Here is a 26807-nt window from a genome sequence, read left to right as displayed (position 1 = left end):
CCAATAATTATTTGGGAAGACATGCCAATAAAACGATCTGTACATTTGCACTCTTTCTAACAAGTTTGCCCCATTTTTTGGCTGAAAATGTGTTCATGAATTTATGATTGAAAAATGCACCATTTACATTATAGATAAGTAGAATCTTAACCTCAGCAAAGGAAGGAAAGTGGGATTTCTATTTCCAAAAGGGAGAAAATGGGTTTAAAATGCCTAGTTGAATCATTTCAAATAATAGCTATACTTCCCTCTGCAAGCAGGCACTGAAGGAGCTGCCTCTCAATGCACAGCACAATGGCAAATGGAGGCCATAGTTTACAACATTCATAAAATGACACAAAGGGTGGTGGTTCAATAAAACTCCATAATTCATGTCTCACGTTTATTTGCATTGACAATCGTAACTCCTCTGGAGCCAGTCCAGAACAACGCAGCCAAGAATTAACAGCTTGTTAAAGTTTAGAGGGCGTCCTCTTCCGCACTGAAGTCCTTTGAAACATATTTCAGCAGATGGAAATCTTTTATTATTTTTTACTTTATTGGAGTTGGTGTCAGTTTGAAATGAATCAGGAGAGGCAGCAGTTGTGTCAGTGTTTTAAAATCATCAGATGTGTATAATAATGGATAAGTGCTCTCTTCCTATTTGAACATTTCCTTGAGTTCACAGCATGTCATGCATAGATGATAGACCTAGCATCATGACATGAGGCATGCTTCATTAATGATGTAACTACGGTCCTCTGAGGTGCTTCAACAAGTGGTTTGGAACTGGGTGTTGTCGTCCAGACAGGGTTAGGGTTCTGCTGTGTTGTTCTGGGCCTGGCTGGTTATCAGAGAGTTTCAAGGTATTGAGAGATCTGACCATGTTGGAGTTTCACCAAGGCTGGTTCTTTATAATGAGAGGTCTTACTCCCACAAATCACAAGTGCATCAGTAGATTATTTTGTCGTATCTCCTGAAATCCATATGTGCTACGTCAGTCCTGACATCCAGATCCTGGCTTCCATTGTATTTAGTCGACTGCACGTGTTTTACATGCCTGGGGTGATGTAGTGTTTGAGATTAACATAAATAGAAGTGTTAATTAAAATAATTAACAGGCTTCATTTTAAAGAACAATGTTTCAAGCCTGAACAGTATGAATTTATCACACCCAACTTGGGTATGCAGAGCTGAGAAAGTAGGCAGGGTTTGAACTTTTCTTAGACAAGTGCTGTATTGATTGAAAAGGAGATTGGAATTGATTGAGAAGGAGGCAGAAATCACTGACTCACTCCAGTAAAAAATATTTCCCTACTCTCCTGTGTCGGTGACAATGCATTCGGCATAGGGAAGGTGTGATTCTGACTTCCAAGAGGCAAAAAAAATCTACAGTCAGAGAAACACGCCACATCTTTAAGACATGGGCTGAAATGCTGATGACATCCACTCATGTGCATGTGGGGAATCAGAAATGGAAACTGCAGCCTCACTTAAAACAATCTGCTCCCACGATGCCACAGTTCTTGAGCAATCCCTAAGAATAAAAAACAAATGTTCCACCTGCTCACTGAGAATCATTTTCCTGAATCCAATCAAACTCGAACCAAACTCAAAAAAACTGTTCTCAGGACCAGCTACAGCTGCAAATAAAACATAAAATCAAATCAGGTGAGCGTTGCACTGTTGACCTTCCTTCAGCTTCGAGAAATCTTGGTCTCACTATTGCATTCGTTCAGTGCTTTAGATCTCTTAATGGATATATGCTTCAAATGGAAGTGGGACTCTTAATTCATTACGCTGGTAGAATGGCCTCTGCTGGGCTTGGTTGCCTCCTCTATAGCCTGATAAGTGTGATCTATGAACTGGCTAATTGCCTTTGTCCCGATCGCTTCCGTGAACAGGCCATTTACTGCCTGCAAAGGTCATTTCCTGTCCTATTTCTGTGGGATCCGCCAGGAAGACCCAGTCACTGCGAAAGAGGAATTTCATGGATGATATTATTGCAATATTATCGTTGTGCTTCGACAAATTATCAAAGCTTATCCCATGAGAGATGGCATGGATTGTGCAAACAGCTGGGAATGTGGAACTGATTTCAAAGATGCCATCAGATGGTCATAAGGTCTTGCTCATGGTCTTGGCCAGAATGAAATGAGACATGAAATAATAGTCGAGGGAATATTTATTCTTGTTGACTATGTGGCCTGAAGTTTAAAGGAGCAAGGATTCCAAAGTTTATTTTTGCACATTTTCATAACGCAATCGTCCGTAGCTGCTGACTCATTGTTACTGACTCCACTGTAAGAAGCCTGTCACCAAATTTGACCCCAAAGCTGAAACCCTTTCTTCAGGTTGTAATAGCTGTTTAGTTTGTAATACTATAGATCCGTTAAAGCTTGACATAAATTGCAGGAAATATACGATTTGCTTGTTTTGTAGCGCTTGCATTTCTCTTGGTTTTGACAAACTGCAAGAAAGCGAAGGTAGTTAAAGCACTCGGATAGCTCTGTTTTACTGCCAGTTTTTAGAACGTCCACTTCAGATTTATATTTCAGAAAAGGGGTGTTTGGCTTCTACTGAAAGACACCTGAGTCATAAAGTGTGCTCCGTTCCGGTGTTTGTTGGCAAGGGGAGATGGCCAGAAAGAGGACAGATTAGACAAAGCTGTGATCAAATATCAGTGGCTAGAGGGGAAGAGCAGTCATTTGAGTCTGTTGTGACACCATTTGAACTTTTTTGTTACTAATGTCATCAGTAAAGCACCATATGTGCAGTAAATTCTCTCTGAACTTACATTTTATTTCATATTTTAATTCTTATTAATTCATATCGTAGTCTGTTTGTAACATATCAGTGAAAATGCCCATCACATTTCTAAATGTGGTATCTATAAATAGTTTTTTTTATAACCAACACAAAGGATTTTTCAGTTCTCAATCATGCCACAGAGAAAAGCAGCAAATCCTCATATTTGAAAAGCCTGAACCAGTGAATGCTTGATGTTTCTGCTTGACATACAAAAGAAAGCAAAACAACATTATTAAAATACCAAAATACCCTATAATGAATTTATTCATGTATTGTGGATGCTGTCTAGCATTCAGTGTTACTCTCTCATGCTGGTTAGCTTTATTCATGCTTATTGCCTTTCGTATACTACAACTTGCTGATCTCCTGAACAAATATCGCCACTATGTAGATATTTTTCCCACTCTAGCATTAGGTACTCATCCAGGATAATTTAATCTACTGATTGGATTATTTGAAAATACTGTTAGTAGTAATCCTGCTCCCAAAGATCTTCTCTTGAATTTTACAATATTTTAATTAAAGTAAATATTCCTTTGCAACACTTAATGTTATTACACCTCTGCGATTCGGTAGCAGGTGGTTGTATTGTGGCATCTGCCTGAATGTCTGTCACATTAATAACTCAGGTTGTTGGAATCCAATTTGTATTAAACTTGGCAAATTGATTTGGGGAGGAGTCAGGACTTGCAATATTGATTGATTTTTTAATTATTTGTAAAGGGTCAAAGACACAACGTGATCCAGGTTTTAGCCAAATACAAACAGTAAAATGAATAGAAACTCAAATCTTTTATTATAAATGAGCAAACTCGTTTAGAAAACATCAACCGAACAATCTTTGCAAAGGGTGTGGCTGACACTTTATTAATCCAATCATCATAAAGCTTGTTATTATATCTTTAGGCCTTGGTTGGGAAGAAGTCTACGAGAACATTTTCAGCCAAACCTATCATGGGTGCCACAAATACCAAAGATGTTTAAATTAAGACCCAGTGTACAACGGATGAAGGATCTCCACGTAAATTTCTAGTTAAAATCTGTGTGCTGTTGCCATTTTGTTTTCAGTTTTTTTGTGGATTACAATAGCATATTTAGCTACTGAAGTTTGCACCGGGGGTGACATTAAAAACATGATTCACTTTACCCTTTGTCACTATGTTTCTGTCTTTAACTGAGTCAGAGCTGGGCTTTAGCATGCATCAGTGGAAACTCCAGGCATTTGAATAAATCAAATAAATCATTGTGTTCCTAAGTGGGCGTTTACTTGACTGAGTGCAACCTGTTGTGACCCCAACTGCTCCCAGCCTCCCTGAAGTAAAACAAAGATGCTGCTTCGTGCTCTTGTAACCCAGTTCAGTTTTTCGTTTAATTTATGCCTTAAATTTCAGTGTGGCAGCTTCAGGAATAGATTCTCCCTGACTTGTTTCCCTGGTCATTACAGGGAGAAGTTTCTCGTGCTTCACTGAATAATTACTTCTGGCAAGCTAAAACCCTCTTTGCCACAAACACCTTCCCTCCCATTCTCCAGTGACAAAGCAACAAGGGATTTCAGACAATGAGTGTTGACATTTTCTGCCACAGGGCCCATTAGCACTCTCATGTATGACTAAATATTGTTTTTTGCACTCACAGCTCCAAATGTTAGGATGCTTGTAGTAAGTGAGGGCAGAAGGGGACAAACTGGGGAAAACATGATATGGACGATTTTATCTTAGGAATTAAGATGGCCATTTTATTGCGTTCTGTGAACTATTGTGTGTTGAATTTTTGCGTTGATTGAGGCAGTGTTGACAAAAGTGAAAAATCGCAGGTTAAAATTAAAGGGGTACTTTGCACATTTGCAAAAAGACTAGTTTATTGGTCATGATGATTAAACAAACCTATGCTTTATTACAACTTGGTTTTTATTTTTGTATCTCTTGTCATCTGTTCTATTGATTATGACAATGCACTTACCAAAGTAATAGCCACATCGCAAAAAGCATAGGGCCAAAGAGAAGGACAAACCACAAAGCACTGTACGAATGGCAATAACAGCCTAATTGTTTTACACCAGCTGTCCAGGGCATTTACGTCGTTGCACTTGACTGTACAATCAAAAAGTGACAGAAGTTACGTGAGGAATTAAAAGAGAGATCAGATTTTCATCTGTTCTGTCATATTTGCCCCATTTCAGCCTATTTAAGGGATATGTTCACAATTCTAGGTCCCACAAATTACTGTGGTGAGTACTATGTTGCTATAATCAATACATTTCATTGCCATAAACAAAACCAAGTCGTAATAAATCAGTTTCCCAAAACACCCTTTAAGAATTTTATCTGTCTCAACACTTAAGAATGTAATTTAAAGTTGTACCACAGACTGTTGATCCCCAATTGGAAGCTTGTAAATAAGGTAAATAGTTGCCGCTGATATTGATTTTGAGAGTTGTGAAATCAAATAGAAGTCCACATCACAAAACTGTAGAAACGGGTTTTGGACTTAATGAAAGAATATACTATCAGTTGTATGCTAATCAGCAGGTCTAGTTGTGGAGATCGCACCAAATGTGTTATGCATAATAATAAATTCTCTAATATGTTATATTTCCAGTCACCCACACCAGTCCTGTCAACCAGTGATGAGTTTCTGATTTAGGCCGTTTTGGTACATCCAGGCCCGTTATGTCCCTGTTGTTATGAGTGGCATGAATCAGTATGCAGTCTGACGCCAGCGAGTAAAGAGCAGGGAGAAGTTAGACCTCCACTTTGTCAGCCTGCCCAGGAATTTGCACCACGTTACCTCATCTCATTATTCCTAGGAATCTGTTGAGTGTCCGACAGCAATTGGTCTCTGTAGACTCAGCAACTGTTTAATAATCAATCACCACGGTAGGAGACTGTGAGTCGACAAAAGCTGGATGACCCTTTTTTTTCTTGACTTAAGCCATGGGTGGCTGGATTTATGTTTGAGTGAACTGTTAAGAACTGGGGTTGGGAATACTAGTTTAAAGTTTTGTTTATTGGATGAATAGGAATTCCCCAAATGAGGAGGTTTTTAATACCAAACTAAATCATATTCATCTGGACTGAACTATAAAGAATATAGACATTTTTGTCCTTTTTCCTTTTCTCTAATAATACCTTTGAAGACTGAAGTGATGGTGTGATTGAATTATTTAGATCGAGTGTCGTGATGAACATCAGACCGAACAGTGAGGACTTCCTCGACGACAATTCAAAGCTCAGACTGGTGGAGAATGACAATTAGCCATCTGGTAATTCTTCTCTACAGACCTGTACAGTAGCCACATCCCAAAATAGCATCAAAGGGCGAAAATGTGCTGTTGCATCTAGAATACTGAGATCTCACTTGTATTGTCACTCAGGGGGTCTGATACATTTGGATAGAGATTCAATCACACGCATTTCTCATTTCAGAGAGAGGAAGTGAGAGGAAGCTGCACGCACAAGGCGAACAATACAAACAACTAAGGAGCACTTTTTACAACTATTAATTGACACACAGGGGAATAAGGCTTCTTATCTACCTTACTTGAAACAAAGTACAGCCTCTGGGATGTTCTGAAGCATGCTGACAAGGTGTGGGTGTGCTTTTCAAAACCAAACTAAAACACGCTTTGCTGAAAAACCTGAAGTTGTGACAGGGACAGTGAGTCAGGAAAATGAATTCCTTGCGATGGCTATGAGTTGATTTAGCTCAATTATGCTAATTTCCATTTGACGCTGGTTGCGGGGCTCAATCCACTATTTTTTAATTTAAACTTATCTTTTTAAATGTAACCGCTACCATTCAGACTATTTATGGGTTATTACAGACATCCACTTGATCTCTTCTGGCTAAAATGTTCTTGGAGAAGGAAATAACTCGAATGAGAACTAAATCTCAAGGCTTCAGAGGAAATACTGTATATGTATGTCATTCAGATGAAAGTCCTCAATTTACAATTTAAAGTGAGGACATTTAAAACACACATTCTTGTAAAACTTAGCCCAGTAAATACTGAAATTCTTCCAGGGCATGAGTGTAGGCAAATGAAGCAGATGATTGAAATGCAGATTGAGAGAATGAGGCTGAATAAGAGATGAAGGGCCTGGCGCTAGAATCACATTATATCTCAAGTTAGTGACTGAATACTGGTGGCTTTAGCACTAGATGCTTGCTAAGCTTTAAAAATGTGTTTCTGAACATTGACTGGTTTTTTCCTCATTTGACTTTTTCCCAGTGTTTGGGGTGACAAACCAGAACAGCAACAATAGTAAAGGAAATTATATTAAATACTTTATTTAAGAGAAAAAATAATTACATTTCAGAATAAACCCTGACCCCATTATTATCTTCCTCTTCCCAGTGTCCTTTGCTGCGTCTCTGTTTTCTCCCTAGATTTTAAATACTAGTAAGGCTATTAATTTGATATGTCCTTATGAAGCTCGCAACATCTGAAAAAGCTGCAGTTGTACCTTGAGAAGTAGATTATTAAAAGGCAACATTTGGAAAAAGCTAGCACAGGATACAACCTACTCCTTTTTAAAAGTTAGGGTCATTGATGGCAGCAGCTCATCAAAACTCTCCTGTGTCGTCTGTTTCAGACGGGTAAATTATAGAGCAGCTGAGATTTCAGAACAGACAGGAAATATGACGAAATACTTTTTTAAAAGTAGATGGGAGCCAAGCACTGAAGTGAAGAGAAATGCATAATTAAGAGAAGCTCATTTTTAAAAGATAAATGGGAGAGAGCAAGAGGGGGTAAGAAAATAAATTTGAAATAAAGTTTTTGAACAAGCAGCGCTTTATTAGGAACAGCTCTACAGTTTAGGGTTTATTCAGTTTGATTGGAACAAAAATCAGCACTTTGACTTTTTAGTTTGGTTCATGTCCAATCTGCTAACATGGAGAAGCCAGGGTTTATGTCCTATACTGCAGTCAGCCAGCAAGGGGCAATGGAGCTGATTGGCTTCGCTTTTCGGGTCTGTCGTCTATCCTTCAGTTAATGGAGCCGACAGAAAGGCCAGGGGAACTTGGATCACCACTCCATTCCATAACCATAACTATTCTACAATTGCAATGGGAAGGAAAGTATCTCTGTTGAACGTTTAAGGTGGATGGGCTGCAACAGGATAATTCGAGTTCCACCTTTGGCAGGATGAATGTGCAGCTGACAAATCTACGGAAATTATGTGATGCAGTCGAGGAAAGATTCCAACTTCTTGTGGAATCCATGCCACAAAGAATTGAGGCTGCTCAGAGAGCAAAAGGAGACAACACCCAGTATTAGTATGGTGTCTCTAATCAGGTGCTCTGAGTGCACTTGTGAAAAGAACAGTCAGTCTCTTCTGCGAACTAATCCCATTTTAATTAGGAGAACTGACTTGGGCTCTGGCACCCATGTTTTCTTCAAATTGTCGGTGTCACAGGATTCAGATCTGCAGTCGGTCCAAAGGAGAATCGCCACTTTACCGTGCAGCAGTTGGAATCATTTATGTCCAAGTTTCAGCAAGTCTTCTGGTGAATCTCCTGTGATAGACTGAGTGAAGAATGGACATACAGTTTTGTCGGTTATTGAGCCAAGTGAGCTTTAGAGGTAACTATTCACAGCTGTTCACGGCCATTCTCAGACACAGACAGGCCTCTCCGTGTACTGTTGTCGGAGTAAGTTGGAGCCAGGGAGCCTCTCATTAGCCATAACTCTGGAACACAAACACATTGGTATAGGCTGTATGTTTTTCGAACAGACTGATAATAGCCTCACCCACAATTTAAGGGAAGTTTTAGCATTTCCAAAGTCATTACCATAAGCGTGTTACTGCCAATTGTAAGGAATGCAATGCTGTAATTATGATGCAGGGGTCTCCTATATAGCCAAATTATCCTTTGTACCACAGCCTAATTGGTGATGTCTTGATCTGACCACACACTTTATGCATTAAAGTGTCCCTTCTTTCAGAGGAAGGGACAGATGGTGAGAGCGTAGACAGTTTAAAGCCTCGAGGACAGAAGAAAAGAGATGCTATCTTGTGAGGAACCAACATTTTCACTTTATAGCCTCCCACCATGAGCGTCGCATAGACTGATTAGTCCAACATTATGCATTACTCTAAAAGACATTGCTCATGTATGTGTAAGCTTACATGACCTTATCCAATGCTGTGTTGTCTTGTTAACAAACACACACACACACACACACTCATTCACACACTGCATTGCAGAAAGGGCACGTGTGTTTGACAGAACAAAGCGGATTATAATGCAAACCAAAGATTCTTAGTCAGTTTAATGAAATAGAGATGAGTGGATGGAAGATTTAAATAAATTAACCTTCAGTGAATTCCCCTGGGGCGCGGAGGAATGGCAGATGGGGGTCTGAGGGGGGATTTCTTCCTCGTTACTTATGTTTACGAACAGCTACGGCGTGATTATGGTGAGCGGGTGCTCTTCAATGTGCATATTAACCTGAGATTGTGTTGGCAGCGCAGCCGAAGTGAAAACTGGAGATATTGACAAACCCAGGAGCGGAAAACAATAATGAATTGCCCTACTTCCACATTATTATCCCTTTGCATTTTCGGTTTGCCCTTTCTGTGTCACTCTGTGCTCCGGCTCCATATGCCGATGCATTGGTTGAGTATATATCACATGCAGAGCATTGGGGAAGTTTGGAAATGCACAATGAGCTATTCCAATGTTATCAACGTTTTAAAATGTCATCACAACAACAGGGAATAGATTAACCTTTACCAAACTCCCAACCCTAAAAACATAATTTCTTCTACATACTTATCATGATATTAACCCTGATTGGTGTCTCTGACATTTGCTTAAAGATGCAAAACAATGCATATCCTGCATATTTTCTCTGCATTACTGGTTTGACTGTGATAACCCACACTAATGGTTTGGAAAAATTTGATATTTTTGTGCAATACTTTTAAACAGCTTTTTCTCAGGCATAATGAAAAATATGAAACAAACATTTGATCAGTCTTTTAATATGATCATCTTTTGAATTAATATTTTTGGCATGATTGTTGTTGATGAATATTTATCGCTCCACTGTTTTACACTTCATTTTTCTGTGATCCCAGTGCAACTTCACCTGCCAATACTCTGAATTCTATTTACTGATAACGCCTGCTACATCGCCAAACAAAACAAAGACTGCTTTATTCCGGGTTAATGGAATTATTACATTAAAATCACAAAGTTTAACCAGGTGCCAGAAAAAGAGCTCAGCCTACAGGGCTGCTCATTATCGACAATATGTAAATATAATGTTCATAAAAAACTGACAATGGACTCAAAGAGATACCAAAAGGCTCTGTATTAGGGAACATGAGCAATTTAAGAAATTAAATTGCTAAATCTATAACAAAGTAGTTGCATACTTTATATAATTGTGGTTCCAATATCTTCATCTGTCAGGTGCATGTTATTTTGAAGCTAAACCTAACAGTAGCATCTTTTTACACCTCCTATTATGGAATTCTGATGTTTTAGTCAAAAGAAGATTATCTATATTCATCACATACTTGTGTTATATTACAGTCGCCTTTTCTGTATTCGTATAGGACCCCATGTTGAGATAGGAAGCCAGATAGATAACATATCTCTGTGAGATTTGTTTGTGGCCACAGTGACCCGAGGAGATTATATTAGAGCTCAGATTTGGAGATGGCAATACAACTGTTAACTTTCTGTGCGCCTCATCTGCCTGATACGTCCGGTCCAGTCACCATCTGTCAACCAGAAAAAACTTTATTCCTTCACCCTGCATCATTTCCTTCACACCTCCCATGGGTAGAGGTAATGTGGAGTTCCTTTTCTCACAATCTAAGTGGGGATAGAGGCTGAAGCTTCTGTCTTTTAATGAAAGCAGATGTTTTGTTGTACTTTGCTTAAATCTGTCAGTACAGATCGAGAGCAAGATGATTTATAAAGACCTACAGAGAAGAAGTGTTCATTAACTTGAATCCTGTACAAAGAATTGAAGAAGATTGAACGAGAAAATGTTGGGCTTCAGATGTGAAGTCCAGAAATTGCGAACTTGTTAGTGACACCACCTGAAAAACTCTTTGATAGCAATAAAAACACATGCGGCTTGTGTTTACACCAGTTTGTAGCTTTATTAAGGTTTGCTTTGTCTTCATCAAATGATACGATCAGAAACGAAGTAGCATGCTCTCAACCATTACGGCTATTTGTTCAAATGAGCAAAGCCTGCAGGATCCTGCTGCTGAACCAAAGAAGGTCCTCCACTTGTTGTTTTAACTGCTCTTTGTCTTTGCTATAAATACAGGAAGTGAAAAGCTTGGCTAATACTCTCATGAGAATGCCGAAGCTGCTTGGCATTCTTTGCCATCCACTGTTAAGCCACATCGTTCTGACACCTTGTTTATACATCTGCTGAGGGCACTCATAACTTCAGTCAGCTACCTTTTTTAGAAGCGTTTAGCTCTAAAGCTCCTGCCTGAAGTCCTGAGCCAGATTATGTTCTGTTGTTCTAATGGGACACTGGCTATGAATAGAACAATATTTCATTTATTGTTTGACTGATCCTTTTAGTGAGACCTATTGGAGGTCTTGTGAGGACTTCATTTCATCAACCTTTCAGGCTAGAAGGCTAATTTGGGACCCTGCATGTTGACTTTCCCGCTGTCATCCAACAGGCCCAGAGTTATAGCACATGACTTCACTTAGCTGCACCCAAAGCAGCCAACTTTGCAGTAATAGCAAAGAAGTAGGATTCTGAATGTTCACTTTAATTTATGATCTGCAATGCATCATTAGAAAACTGTGTATGCCCTTTCCAAGCAAACCAGGTTTTTCCTAAGTGTTTCCATTTTGTCTTAAATGTCTTCAACATAAACTCAATAACCTTCAATCAAGCAATAATGTCAACATTCACTAGTTCCTTCCTTTCAAATGTGATTTGTGCGTTACTGCTGTAATCTTTACAATGTGATGAGAATGGTTGGATAAAACAACTATTTTGTGAAGGAGACTCTGGACTTTAAGAAGTTGGGATGGACCTTAGTTGGAGTTACTTTCTGTTTTGAAAGAGAGAATAATGTACACTCATTATTACCTCAGTGTTTTCTGTGATTATACACTGTCATAAAAGGCAGTTTTTTCAAATGATGTGCGTTTTCTACTCCCAGCTGTTTGTCTGTTTACACTTAGACTGTTAGTCATGTATCTGTACTAATCACCAATGTCTGTTGTTGGTCTAATGTTTGAAGAGAAGGAAGCTCTAGTTTATATGAGTAAAGTCTGGCGGGCTTCCTGTTCATCATAGGGCAATGTCTTGGGAATTTTCCCCTTTTCTGTCTGCTGAGCTAAATCTGGGTGAGCCATGAATAATGTTTTCCTGCATTAATTCAGTCAGGTAGATCCAATTGTGAGCTCATGACCTTGCACAAAAGAACTGGCATTTCTGAAGTAAATTTCATGTTTGTGTGTATTGGTGCATGTAGTATCTTTTAAATAAATACTTGTATATACATTTGTAACATGCTAACTAGGGCTGCATTCTTTTTCTTTGAGATTTGATCTCTAAATGACAGTTATCCTGTCACATTTTCGTTAGGGACATCAGATGCTTGAAAGCAAACACTCCCACTTCCTCCCCCAACAAATGATAATGCAACATTACACCATTTGATGCAGAGAAGCAGGAAGTTGCACTAAAGTAAAATGAACAGAGTGAGTGAGAGACACCAGAGAATGAGAAGAGAAAAGTGGTGTCAAACCAGAGACATGTCATTAATGCAGTCAGAAACCCCTTTTAGGAGAGGTACCTCTGTAATCATCTACTGGGCAGAAATGCACAGAAAAATAAGAAGGTTTTGTAAATTAGAGAAGACACGAGAGGGAAGTTGATTCATGGTGCTTCTGCATTCTAAGATGGAATCAGCACCACTCTCTTTTTAGTATAGTATATCAGGCATCACCTTATGTTGGGTGTGTTTCCTTGTGGATCAGGTTAATTAGTGCAATAAAGACTTATTAGAAATCCTGACAGAGAATCATCATCTCATTTATAAGCAAGAAAATCGTGATTCTCATATTATCCGGCATCATGCAGCACTAACAGTATTTACATTTTACTTTAATCTTCCAACGATTTCCTTTTGCTGCACATGGCGTCATTGTTTCACTTTTTTCACGTCCATGTTTCTAGACAGATGGGAACATGTGTAGCTTGGAGAATCACCCTTCACACAATACTACCTCCCTGTGACATTTTCGGTGTTTGGCATTACAGAAGTTGATGGTATGAACTCCCTTTAAATTTTTCCTGATAGGTGAACATGCTCAGCCACCTCGCTCGTTTGATGATACAAGCCAGTGGAGCAGGGAGTCAGTTTGCTGACAGACAGAAATGGTTCAGTAATGAAGTGGAATAATCAGAGAAGCAAATTTACTTCTGAGGTTGTGTGTTAATGTTGTGTGCCACCATCTGGGCCTTTGCCTGATTGAGATGAATGAATGTGCACTGGTCTACATGGCCCCTATATGCTTCTCAGTGCTATCTTAGATTAATAGACCACTGCTGAGGCCATCCCCCCACTTTAGCACTTACTCACACTGTTATGCTGATGCACACTTCCTTCTGCTCTGCATTATGCATATTGTACCACTGGGCTTATTAGCTGATAAAAGTTAGATTAAAGACTAGTGGAGAATTACACAAACGTGTTAGGGAGAGACTCATTGCAGCTTAAAGCCATGATCTCTACCTCACAGGTTTGATTCCCACAGCTTCTGCTCTGTTTTGAAGTCACTAGTTAAAAAACAAACAACAACCTCATTATTTAATGATGCTCATATCTCATGATGATTCAGTGTTGCAGCAAAACTTTATAACCACTGTGCTCTGTAATTAGTGAAACTGACCCAGACTTCTGTGGGTTTCATCCCTGCAGTTGAATAAAGAAAGAACTTATTTTTGTTGTATGGGAATCTTTAGACTTTCATATTAATTCACCACCACTCACTGGAAAATATTGTGTTTCTGTAGCAGGGGCACTGTATCTCAAAGTTGTTATTGTATGCCTTAGGCTATACTAAAATGTACCTTGTTCAAACATATTAGGGCAACAAATAGGGATTGATTTCATTATTGATTAATCTGCCGGTTATATTTCTAGATTAATCATTTTGTCCATAAAACTTCACAAAATAATGAAAAACACCCCTGAGCCCAATTTCCCCTGAGCCCAAAGTCTAATATTTTTAAATTGCTTGTTATGCTTGACCAGGCATCCAAAACAAAATGATAATAAGTTTAGTTTCATAAAGGACAATGGAAAATTGCAAATATTTACATAATAAACTAATTAATTGTTTTGGCAATGTGTGTGTAAAAAGAAAGGACTTAAACAATTAATTTAACTAAAAACTGTTGCAGGATTAATTTTCTGCCTATCAAATTAACAGTTTTGTAGTAAACACTAATGTTTTTCATCTTCTGTTTCACATTATTTGTTTTTTACTCAAAACACAGAATCATTCATTATCTTTATAAACAACGAGGCGCATCCACTCGCATAGATTTGTTGTTGATTAAGTGTGTTATTAACCAGTCTTGATTGTAATACGGTGACATAATAAGCTGCACACTTTTCCCCACATTCTATTTGGTCTAAATGCTCCAGTTGGTTTCACATTCGAGGCGGTTAAATGGTGTTTTAATGACCCACTGAGTTTCATTGTATATTCTAATGGTCCCGTCTTTTCCTGGCTCACTATACCAGCAATGGGCCATGCTGTTAATGCATCCTTGATGTAAGATCAGGTCAGTTTCATTTGTGATATTTCTTGTATCCCATCCTGAGGCCAAAGAGCCTAAAGTTTGTCGGCCACTTCCGAGCAATTTCATTTCTATAGCCTTTAATTAGTCTCCAAACCCGCAGACAGTAAAACCAGGCGCGTGCACACGATACGAGTGCATGAAACAGTATCCGCGAGTGGAAAGGTATCCTTGGGAGGGAGAATTTCTGCTCCGTGCGCACAACTCTGGTCCCATGAGCACGAGGCTGTGACGAACGTGAGCTCAACTTGCTTCCCTAATGCTCGCAACTGCTTAACACTTGCTCACTTACCAAGGTGACTTTTAAAACTTGAAGTGCATATATCGGCAGTATATATAATTCAGCCTAGCTGTTAAATATTGAAACAGGCACTTATAGCGTTTTAGATGCCTTCAATTTATAAGGTACAATCAACGTTGCGCCATTTCTACCTGTAAAATAGATATTGTTGAAACTCCGACTAGAGGAAATAGTTTTGAGTCCAAAGGAAAAATGCTCTAATGGATTTCTAAAATGAAATTATAGTTAGGAGGTTGTTTCACCACTAATTGGATTGGACCGGACGAAAAAGAGAGTGATAGACGGTGATCAAACCAAATAGCCAATCAAAGCTCATGGTCAATAGGTGACCAATCAAAGTCAATAGTCCATTTGGAGCAAGTTTAGGGGGGGTTAAACTCGCGCTCATCACCACCCCGTGGACGTGGGACGGCCGTTTTGCACAAAGAAGAGAAATTCTCCCTCATGTGGATGTTTTTCTGCTCACAGATGCAGGTCTGTATTCTTGTATCACGTCCACATCCCTAGTTATTGTGCGTGCAGGTTTTGACACTAACAACACACCGGACACTCCCTCCATTCACTCTGGAGTCCCTCTTCCCACTGCCTCCGCCCGTCTCCACCCAGCCTCCTGGTATTTGTTTTCCTCCTCCCCTGGGGAGTGATACTCACTCACATCACTCCTCCCTCTGGCCAGATGTTGAAACCTAAACATGCAATCCATCAGCCTATGGACATATGAGTGGCACAGTAGACGGGGGCAATGACCCAGCAAAGACATTCTTAATACACAGGTTTGCACACACACACACTCTCTTCCACGCTGAGCTCTGTTCCCACCCTTCGTTTTTACGCCAACAGATATTTCTGCTCCGGGCCACAACTGTGTGATTACTGGCTCTGAACACTGACAACAGTTCCTAAGCTCAAATCCAGAGAAGTAAGCTTCTGAAAAAAAAAGGAAAAAATAACTATGTGCAGCCAAAAGCTGTTTCATTGAGGCTGAATCCACAGAATGCTTTTCACAGTGTAGTGATGCTATCATTCAAGAGCCAGATAAGGTATCTTACAAAAAATGCACAGGATGCAGTCAGTCATGTTGCTGCCACAGTTTTCAAATGACACGTTTTTAGTGCAATACATTTCTTTTTTCTTGCTTCCTCCTTTGTCTGTTGCAGCAGTGACCTTTACACCACACTTTTTTAAGTCTTGTTCTTTTCTTAATGTCTGCTTAGGAGAAAAGGTTTTGGTATATTTTTGGATAAATGCACCACTCTGAGGAAAATTTAAAGTTTTTTGGGTCTTGTAAAGTAACGCATTAACTGGTGAGGTCAAGTGGTATTTCCCTGTCAGCTGTTTGCTGGGCCGCTTCACTTTTTCCATGGTCTGTCTTGGCTTTTCTTCATGGGAACTCTCATGACGGAAAGTCTGCCTCTTTATATAAAAACTGCAGCCGGTTGCTGGTGACAGTGATAGAGTGAATGGATGCATTTCACTTTCTCGAATAGTGGCAGTCATCTGTGGAGAAGTGTGACTGATGGATGCTGAGCAGGAATCCAGTTAGAGAATGTGAGTTTAGAGCTATTGGGACTGACTGTAGCACATACACTGTCCCCACTGCATTTATCTAACACATCTCTCACACACAGGTTTGATGTATATTTAGGCCCTATTTCCCACAGTGTGTTGTTTTGATTGACAGGAGTAATGATTTGAAGTAAAGCCAGTATTTGCACTTAGAACACCGTAATATAATTCTTTGACAGAAATAGTTTTTGCTTCCTCTTTCAAAGTGGCATTTCTTAGTTTTAAGTTTTTATCTTTTTCTTTTCTTTTACTTTCTTTGTGTGACTGTCGGAGGCTACATGCACACCTCTATGTTTTAGTTTAAAAATACATAACCGTTGCTACGTGCCTGCTGTCCGCACTACTCCAAAGTTTTCAAGCAACTAAAACGGGAACGTTTGCTGCTGATCCTGTTTAAGTTTGAATACTCCGAGGTAATCGTTGTTGTCTGGACGGACAGACACAGCTTCTTCTTATCAGTCACGAGTCGACTAGCAGTGGTGAATGCGAAGTGTAGCCAACACCCACTGTCAGTATCAGCTCCACTTCATTGTTTATCTCTGATAAGAAATCCCTCACCTTTCACTATTGTTGTTTCTCAATTGTAGTATTGTCCGTAACTAAGCAACCAACAAAGTAAAGTATAGTCTGCTTCCTGTTTGTAAGAGTAGGTGAATGGTCACGTGATGTGTGTTTTCAGGCGTGTTCGTAAGGACGAAAATGTATTAGCATGGAAATAGCTGGAAATGTCGGCCTCTATTAAGTTACTAATCAGTCTTCCTGCTGATTGATTGAATTCATGAAAGGTGAAGACCCAGTTGACACAGAAATCCATAACCTCATTGGTTCCTGTCTGACATGAAAACATTAACATGCGCAGGCACAGTCCTCAGTGAAAATATTCAGTATCCGAACATCTGCTTTTAAAGATCAGATTGATCAGATGCCAAATAATCATGTTGTTGATTTTGAAGTGAGACGTCCGAGTTTTGATACTAACCGATGAGGGTCCTTCAGACTCCTGAATGAGCCGCCATAATGCGGCTCTTCTGATCTGTTGTGCCATGGAGGGAAAAACCAATCTGAGCACAAAGAAGTGTCATGAATTTTTCATGAATGTAGACAGAGCCTCTCCAGGAACCTGCTCTGAATTATAAAGAAAATACACAACTCTTAAAGGGCGGCGGAATGGCTGGTGTAATTAAGTAGAAAACACAAGTTAAGTTGTTTTCCACATATTTGGACTCGGGAGCAATCGGCATATTGTTTACGTTTTCATCTCTTATGGATTTAAGTGTTATATCGAGGACATGACTGTTGATTCTGTGATTGTGGGAATAACAGTGAGAATAATATAACTGCTGAGGAAACTTTGCTTCCACTGAACTGTCGGATAAATTGGCCCCATTATACAGAATATCTGAGCTTGAATCTTTCTTGCTGTGTCAAACTACTTTTACATCAATGATCAAATGAGGATGAGATGCTGCTTTTGAAGAAGTGCTATTTTGGGATGGAGCATCAAAGTCGTCAGAGTTCACTGCGTCTGTTCAGATTCATAACATTTGTCTGCACCATATTTTATATTATTTTGTTATTGTTAGTTCTTGGGCTTGTTAAAATGACCTTAATAGGAAGAGAAGGGAATCGTGCGTGTGACTGTGTAAAAGTCCAGAAGTCAGTCTCTCCTTTGAGAATATTCAGGTACAAAAAATAATAATTTTCAACTTAGGTTCCAAGTATCTACTTTCTCTTTAAAGGTTTTCAAAAATATTGTCTCTTTAGAGATTAATTTGCAAATTATTTCCTTACTAACCAATAATTTATGATATGGACAGAAGATGGTAAAAAAAAAAAACACTTCCAGAAGTATGATGTTGGACGAAGAAGAAAAAAACAAATGTATACAAAATAATATCAACAAATAACCTAATAAAGTAATTTTCAATCCTGATTATTGCTTCTATTGAATATTGCTTGTGTGGTTGAATTAAATTAAAGCTTTTTTCCTTGTTGTGTGTCTTCATGAAGCCAACATGAAAAGCAAGTGAATCTGGACTTGTTGTATTCTCTCCTTCATGTTTCACAGTGTTTTCCCCTCTGGTCTGGAGCCGTTGCTTTATTTCCTGTAACGTGGCGGCTCTGTGTGTGTGTTATCTGTGTCCTCCAGGACTCAACGCTCTGCCCTTTGATCCATCAAGCAACAACGACCCTCTCCACTTCAACGGTTCCAGCGGGCCACTGGTGACGGAGTGTCCTTCTCTGGAAAACACAGCTGAGAATAGCAAAAAGAGAAAGAGAACCATCCTGCCTCCAGGTATGGACAACAGCTACCACAAACACGTATTGATCATAGACTCTATATAAAGATGGACGATGTCTCTCCACTTCCTCCCACTATCCTAAAATTAAGGCAAAAACATCCTGGATACAAACGCTGCCACCTTGCGCATTTAGAGCTGGAGCCTGATCCGGGGATGGGGCCTTGGTATTGTGGTCCCACCAAGACACAGTCTCAGCTGATGAACCCAGTTTTTATAGCGTTAAATAACTCATTAAAACCAAAATTATCGGAAAAATTTGTTTTGTCATGTCCCATCCACTTACATGGAGGAGGCTGGGTTTATGACCTATACTGCAGCCAGCCACCAGGGGGGCGATAAAGATGCTTTGGCTTGATTTTTGGAGAGCAGCCATGTCGTCTATCTTTATATTCAGTATTGACCCAGAGGAGCAGGATTACGCTATGGTCTCACATCACCAGCATTTTGCCTTCAGCCATGTTGAATTTTAAATGCAGGCGTCTGCCGAGCTTTGCTACGACAGCTAGATTTCCTACCTTGAGTCTCCCCCTTCATCAACCAGCATCAAACAACTGTGATGGGAATTGTTGCGTAATCCTCCGAGTGGGTAACGGTGTGGAAAAGAAAAAAGAGGCTGAGTTGAGTCTTTGTTGTTTTTGATTAGCCTGCTTCGTCCTGAGGCTCTGGCTCAGGTTTGGAGGTCAGGCTGCTGCAGGAGGAAACTGCACCGCTGAGATTATGTGTCTGACTGTCTGTTACCGTGCCAACACCACCTGTCAGTCACAACCGCAACACCCCTTCAGCTTTCTCACCCACATACACACACACTTACACTGACCTGTCACACACAGAGAGAGAAGAGTGTCGGTGGTCACAAGCGTTTATGTGAGTGCGCATAATTAAACATTAATTTGATTTAGCAATGCGTTGCCTAGTAATGTGTCAAATTAAAGAAGGACTTTCTCATTAAAGAATTAAAGAAGTACTGACTAATTAATCGCTTGGTAAGTAATAGAAAGAAGAGGGCCCTTAAGACGGAGAGGTGTTGTTCCATGTTCTCTCCTTTCTTGGCAATGCTAATTGGACTGGATTAATACTCCACATTAACACAGCCCTAATCTACTATCCATCTTTTCTTCACATCTTCACACGGACGAGTTCACGTTTCTGATCGAGTTTAATTTATTTTCTTAATTCAGTGAATGAGAGTCTTTAAGAGCATTTTCTCTTCAATGATTATTAAACTTGAGTCGCAGTCGGCTGAGGGAGGAGAAATTCACAAATGTCCACACAAGTGATCTCTAGGATCAAGTCATCATACAGAGAAGGAATCTCCAATAAAGGTTGAAATATTAGTCGAGCCTGATACATTGTGAATCCCACATCAGTGTAGCTTGTGGATCAGTGCAGCGCTCACTCTGTCTGTAAAAGTTTGCATTTTTCAGAGCGTCTTCTTTTCCTTTTTATCTGCGACATCAGCTGCTTGAAAGATGATTTAGATCACAGCCTGTTTCTTCAGTCGATGTTTGCGGATCTTTTGACAAATTTTCAGTAATTTCCAGAAATATATTTCCTCTGTAAGCAGTAATACAAATTACTCAAGCCATCAGTAACTCCCCTAGTTAAACAGGGTTTTGCGAAGCACTTTTAGGGATGACTAACCCTAAAAGACTCACTTTAAACAGACCTTGAGATCAGTGGCGCCTGGTAATAAAATGTATGGGGGGGGGCAAACATTATGAAGCTAGACTCATCAAAAACAACACGACTCATCAAAAACAACACAACACACAATCTGCTGAGCAATGCTAAGCCCACTGCAAAAATGTAGCCTCATTGTGTCTAAGTGACTGTGGCAACTTTAATGTCGTCTGCATTTTTCAGAGGGATGTTTTAGGTCTCGCACCCCCGTCGTTGTCCACAGTTCCTCCGTGCCGACACATTGAAACAGCAAAGGGGGGGGAAGCAGTAAAAGACTTTACCTACACCACATCCAGTCAGTCAACTCTGTTTCTCATATCAAGAGCAGGGTCGACCAATCACATTAAAATATAAATAAAAAAACAATACCTATTTGCTATAGATAAAAGTGGGAGTGTCTGGGGCTCATGGGAAATCTGCAACAACCAATTAGAGAGCAGCCTCAGGTCCAGTGGTTGCCAAAACTTTAAGGACCCACATTCGCTCTCATTTGGCCCAGCGCCCCCGCATTAACAATCCACCACTGCTTAAGATACTTGCTAGCACCACAATAACAAGACTACACACAACCTGAAGAAACCAGTACACATTCCCATTAAAACCATGTCTTTATGCAGTTTAATCATCAATAAATGGACCCCTCCTCTTAATTTATGCAGATATATGAAAAGAGAGTGTGTAAATGTCGTGAGACACTCAGTTTTTTGAGTGTTAGATTCTAATTTGAATGTGAGCAATGCGATCTCGCTCGTCAGATTTCCCCCGACAGCCTTGAAAGCCGAGCGTCCCACTGTCATAATATCATCACCGTAATGCAAAACCACACCGTGGGTACAGTCACGCAGGTTTCTACCGACAGGAACAGATACTGTGTAATGTGTCCTTCTGTTGTCTTATCTACACAACATGAGGAGAAGCAAAGACATTCAAAACTCAGAAAAAAAAGCATTTGGAGCCACAGTTGTAACATTGAGAACTGGAACATGTGGGTTTGTGTTCTCAGATAAAAGCCTGTCAGAAAGCCTTAAGGTGAAGAAGCATGAGCAAAGTGTAAATATAGTTTGTGCCACTGGTGGACAGACAATCACGTTTTCTCTCTGTATCATCACAGACTGTCACTCGGCAGCGAGTTATTTTTATCAGTGACTTGGGCAAACTTTGTTCCTCAAGTATTAAATAATGCAGGAAGTTGAAATAGCCTCTTGTATAATGTGAAAGTGCCTTTTAAAGATTCTTTATTTTTATGTATAAATAAATTCTGCTGTGATGAGACGTTTGCACTCCAACTAATGGACTGCATGTCAACTATTTTTGTTTACACAGCTCCACCATGAATTTTCACTCATCATTTACATGTCACCTGGCATTCTGTCTGGACGGAGGACATGGACATGATTGGATATTGGTATTGGTTTCAGGAAAAAAAACAAGTTGTCCTTCTCAACCCACTCACACTGGGTTTACTCCAACAGCCGTGTTCAGCTGTATATTTGATGCACGAGGTTAAAGAGACTCTTGACATAGATGCTCACAGGTTTATTGCTCGGGGTGAGATTTCACCCATGAGCAGCACAATTAAAACACTAGACACCTAATTATATTCACCACAGTTACTGCATTTACACTTTTTTACTGTCTGATGTGGAACCACAGAGGCTACATATATATAACTGTAGTGACATCTAGGTAAATTCAATTTTATCTTATATCCTGAGACAGCGGTGTTTGGCTCTGTCGTCTCAAAGCAAGAAGATTCGGCCGGGGTCTCCCTGCCTGGCTTTTGTCCAGGTACTCCGGTTTACTTCCACATTCCAAAGACATGCAGACTGGAGTTAGGTTAACTGACCGTAGGAAAGCAAGAGTGAATGGCTGTTTGTCTCTATATTCTGGCCCTTATAGAAAAGCAACCTGTCCAGGATGTTCCCCACCCCTCATCAGCTGGGATTGGCTCCAGTCTCCTTGTGACCATTACAGGATAAGCTGTATAGATAATGGATGGATGGATCCGTTGTGAGTAGGAGATGCTGCTGCACAATCAGCATTTTTTTATTCGCCATGGCACCATTACGCTTAACTAACTAACAAATCAAATGTCAGATATCAAAGCCTGAGCCGTGCCGTCAGTTACTGCATTTGGCTGGGTTGAACCTTGGGTTTTAAATTCCAGCAACAGGGTATAAATTCAAGCTCAGCTGGAGATTTATTCTCTTATCAGGGTCTGATACTGATCGTCTCCCGTCACAGTCGGGTTTTCGAGTTCTCTGATGGAGCACAAACTCATCACACGTTGTGTTGATCGAGTCTTGTTTATGGACCCTAATGATTTCTCTCATTACAGTCGTCTTTACACATGTTAATCTATATTCCATTTGTGTTAACATCCTGAGCAACATGTTCACTTAGCTTTAACGTTACACTTCTGATTTCCTTTCAATAATTGATTTGGAACTTAAGGAGTCAACCAGAAAACAGACGGTCTGATTTTGCCGGTGAGGAATTCAAGTTCTTCAAGAATAAATGCCACCCTGCTAATAGATAATTTACAATAATCATTAGAGCACCACACCAAGACCAGACAACAAACATAATTAAGAGCTCTTACAGTAACCAGTTAGACAGAGTGTTAATTATTCATTTAACTGATATTCTGTTCACTCTGCCTCAAAATAGATGCTGCTCATATCATCCACTCAATTCACATGCAATTAACTTGATATTTTTATTTAAATGCCCATGAAATGCCTCCAGGGAAATTAAATCGGTTGGAAACTAAGTTTATGTATTTTTCCCAAGCAAATGAAAAAATAACAGTTTTGCATCCCAATAAAATTGAGGCACTGAATAGTTTATTATTTGACTATTTTCTTCACTATCAAATTCCACCGTTTTTTAACAAACTTATTCACTCTTCAGTTGGAGATGAGGTCTTGTCCTTTGTGTGTGTGTGTGTGTGTGTGTGTGTGTGTGTGTGTGTGTGTGTGTGTGTGTGTGTGTGTGTGTGTGTGTGTGTGTGTGTGTGTGTGTGTGTGTGTGTGTGTGTGTGTGTGTGTGTGTCTTTTAAAAAAAATCCATAGATAGTGTTGCCTTGGGGCAGCAGCCACACTGCAAGGATTTTCCTTATTGTGATATTTTAATCTGTTTTATAACACAGCCAGAGATGCCCATTTCCCCTCAAGTCCTGCTGCATTAAAGCTGCAGGTGGCGAAGAGAAGGATATTTTGAAATCTAGCCTATTTTTTAGTGGAGCAGCATTTCCACTCTTTCAATGATTATAGACGTCATTTAGAACCTGCACAAGCTGGGTTTTACTACCTCACATCTGTTATGTTGATGCAATACTAATAATGCTCTTTATCCGTGAAGCAGTTTGAAACAAATAATCGGAGATGCAGCAGAATTTAAAAGCCGTCATAAAAACATTTTGAATTAAAAGAAAGACAAGTAGGATTAAATACAGGGAACTGCAAAACATTTTAGTATTTAATGCTAACTGTGATTTTTAAGGTCCTCGAGTGAAGAGGTCCCACAGCTGTGAAAAGCAAAGGTCCAGTCAACTCTGGCATTGGGTTGTTTTCACTCACCGCACACAGGACTGTGCCTGCAGCTCCTTTTTAACTAACATCTTGCAGCCCGTACAGTCCACCGTGGGTCAGTAATAGAACAAACATTAACCAGAAATAGATCTGCTATAATAAATCCAAAAATAAATGAAAGGGTGTCAGCAGCTAGAAGGAATACAGTTACATTAGACAAGACATATGGACACCGGGACAAGCATCAGTCAGATAGAGACTTCCTCTGGAAACCGTTTGTGTCTCTGCAGTTGCAAATAACTTTGTTTATGTGGAATTGCTCTTTGAAGGAGAACGCTTGGCCTTTGGCTAAATAGGTTTCGTGTACCCTTGTAACAAGATGTTTGACCGAGGCACATTTTCAAACCTTAGGAAAAGTGCATGGATTCATCCGACGCGTATTTAATGCCAGGAATAATAAGTTGCATCACTCTCATGTTTTTGTGATGAAAATCAATTAATTGCATTCAACACAAAGGGCCGTTCATAGCTGCAGCTTTAGCAAAATAGAAGAATTGCACTCTCACCAATCCAATCTGTTGTGCATTAACCTTTAGTGGGAGCCATGACAGAGGTGTTAAATACAATGCTATTGATTCTGAAGGAGAAAGGTTAATGCCAATGAGCAAAGGGAAATAAGGATACATGGTGACATCGGTGAGCAGTTAGGGAGCAGCAACATTTCTGTAATAGGCTTCTGCTGAGAGAGAGAGAGAGAGAGAGAGAGAGAGAGAGAGAGAGAAGAGACCTACTTCACATTGTTGGGGAAATTAGTGTGGACTTGTGTGTTAAGAGTGTAACTATCGGATGACGTGTCTCCACTTCCCTCACTGTAGAAAAATGAAGCTGAAATATCCCACATAGGGTGTCGCTATCTTTTGCCGTCAGTTGGAGCCAGAGTTTGCACAGTAATGATCCTGGAGGCGGCGTTGAGGTCCAGCCGATACACTTGCTCACCCAAATCGTGAGTCAGACTCAGAAGTCAATCACAATATTTTTACTCCCTGTTTTTATAGCAAGGACAAATTAAAACCAAACCTACCAGAAAAACTAACATTTGAATTAAAGTCTGTGGGATAAGAACTATCTAAAATGACAGAAACCATCTGAGAGAAAAATGGATTTAATGTGTGTTTAGATTTTTTATTTTGGCACATGTGGCAGCCAGCCACCAGGGGTAGTCAAGATGCTTCAGCTTCCCTTTTGGGGGGGCTGACTCTGCTTAACCACCATCAAACCATGGCACTGGGACAGATTTCCATTAAACTGTGTAATTATACGTCAAAGTCTTTCAGGGCCCATGAAGTTCAAACTGTGCGTAAGCTACTCTTGAAAGCCAGTAGCCTCAACTTCACTAATACGCATTTATTTTTATCCGCACCGCTTCTGGTGAGTAACTTTGGTTTTAGTCATAATAATTTTGTTTTTCTACTTTGCCTTCAAAAGTTGTTATGTAATCGGAAGCCACGAGGTCTGAGATGCTAATTGGCTCGGTCAGATTCGCATGAAAAGGGGAAAATGAAAGGAGAAGTTTCAGTTTTAAATATAGTCTTGCTTTTCTTCCTGTAAATTTAGCCTGGAATAGACACGCTGGTTTTAATGACAAAATACTTGAGCAGAAACCTTCTATTTTTCTCTCTGTGCTCTTGTTAGCTACTGTTTTCTTTACAGGTGACAGCTATGAAGCGAAGACATCCTCACTGACCTTGTCCGTGGCAGGGGTTTGTATTCCTGGAACCATTTAGTCAGCACAAGGTCTCCTCTGGGCGTGTGTGGTCCACACTCTTGTCTTTTTACTCAAGCCTCCTCGTGATGAACGGTTTTCAGTCGTGCTGCTTTTTTTCTATGAAGAGCCTCAAAACCCCTGGAAATTTGCTACACTTCAGTAAACTGGATGAGAAAAAGTAGAAGTAGAACAGTTTCCGATATCACACGTACCAGAATTTCTCTTTTGTGCCGTTTTGTCCGTTTGGAGAGAAAATGGATTTTAGCACCAGAAAAATGTAATGTGATGTCAATGACCCGCTACTGGCAGCAAGAGCTGTTGGAAGGTAAATAATGTAATGGGCTACTTAAGCTGTCAGAGATGACAGTCCATTGAGATATATGGCTGTGTCATTGTCCCTGAGAGGTGTGTGTGTGTGTCTATGTGTATGTGTGTGTGAGGGAGAGAGAGAGTACAGAATGTCCTGATTGCTGTGTGCCGAGGCTGGCGGGAGATCTACAGCTGGATGTCAGTCTTTGTGACGCTGAGGCCACGCGCTGACACGGAAGATTTAGGGTGATGCTGATTGATGGTAGACTCAGGACGACAGACTGAAGTTTAAAAAATGAAAATGTTATCTCAGTAGCGTGAATGCAGAAAGGCCGGGGGGGGAGCGTGAAGTTTAATGACTTGGTGATTTTCAAGTATTTCTGTTTGGAAAGGAGCAGCCTCTTCACAGTGTTTGTGGAACTCTCTGAGAGAATAGCGATTGAAATGCATGACAAGCTGCAATGGAGCCCACCTCCCCTCATTCATGTGGGATACGTCTGCTTCAGTCGGAACATAACAGTCCACTTGTCTCTGCTGCTCCTCTGGGAGAGATAAAGATTTGTGCTTGCATAGGCATATCCAGCCTGTTTGAGTATTTAGAAAAGTGTCGTCTGTAGTTTTTCGGGGTCGTACCAGATTGTCTTTCATCCAGGTGAAAGCAGAGATTTCCAGATCCTATGTACTCGTTACATGATCCGATGATTATCAAGCCAGGAAATTCAATTGAGGCTCATCCCTTTATCAC

The 26807-nt window shown here is 40.0% G+C and overlaps 1 protein-coding gene across 8 annotated transcripts in view; it reads left to right on the top strand.

Moving 5' to 3' along the window:
• The window catches only part of enox2 (ecto-NOX disulfide-thiol exchanger 2), a 163445-nt gene that overhangs the window by 57054 nt on the left and 79584 nt on the right, over positions 1–26807 (top strand). For 7 of the 8 annotated variants that reach the window (XM_035161740.2, XM_035161739.2, XM_035161737.2 and 4 more), the window contains one exon: positions 18622–18768. The exons of the other annotated variant lie outside the window; for it this stretch is intronic. Coding sequence is in view for 4 of the 7 variants with exons in the window: in XM_035161737.2 (XP_035017628.1) it covers positions 18622–18768 (147 nt within the window). In the remaining 3 variants the exon portion in view is untranslated. The remainder of the gene's footprint in view (positions 1–18621; positions 18769–26807) is intronic. 8 annotated transcript variants of the gene reach the window in all.

Source organism: Hippoglossus stenolepis, chromosome 7 (genome assembly GCF_022539355.2).
Source record: "Hippoglossus stenolepis isolate QCI-W04-F060 chromosome 7, HSTE1.2, whole genome shotgun sequence".
In the NCBI taxonomy this organism is placed as follows: Eukaryota; Metazoa; Chordata; class Actinopteri; order Pleuronectiformes; family Pleuronectidae; genus Hippoglossus; species Hippoglossus stenolepis.
The sequence above is the reverse complement of the archived record's forward strand: the minus strand, read 5'-3'. Positions and strand labels throughout refer to the sequence as shown.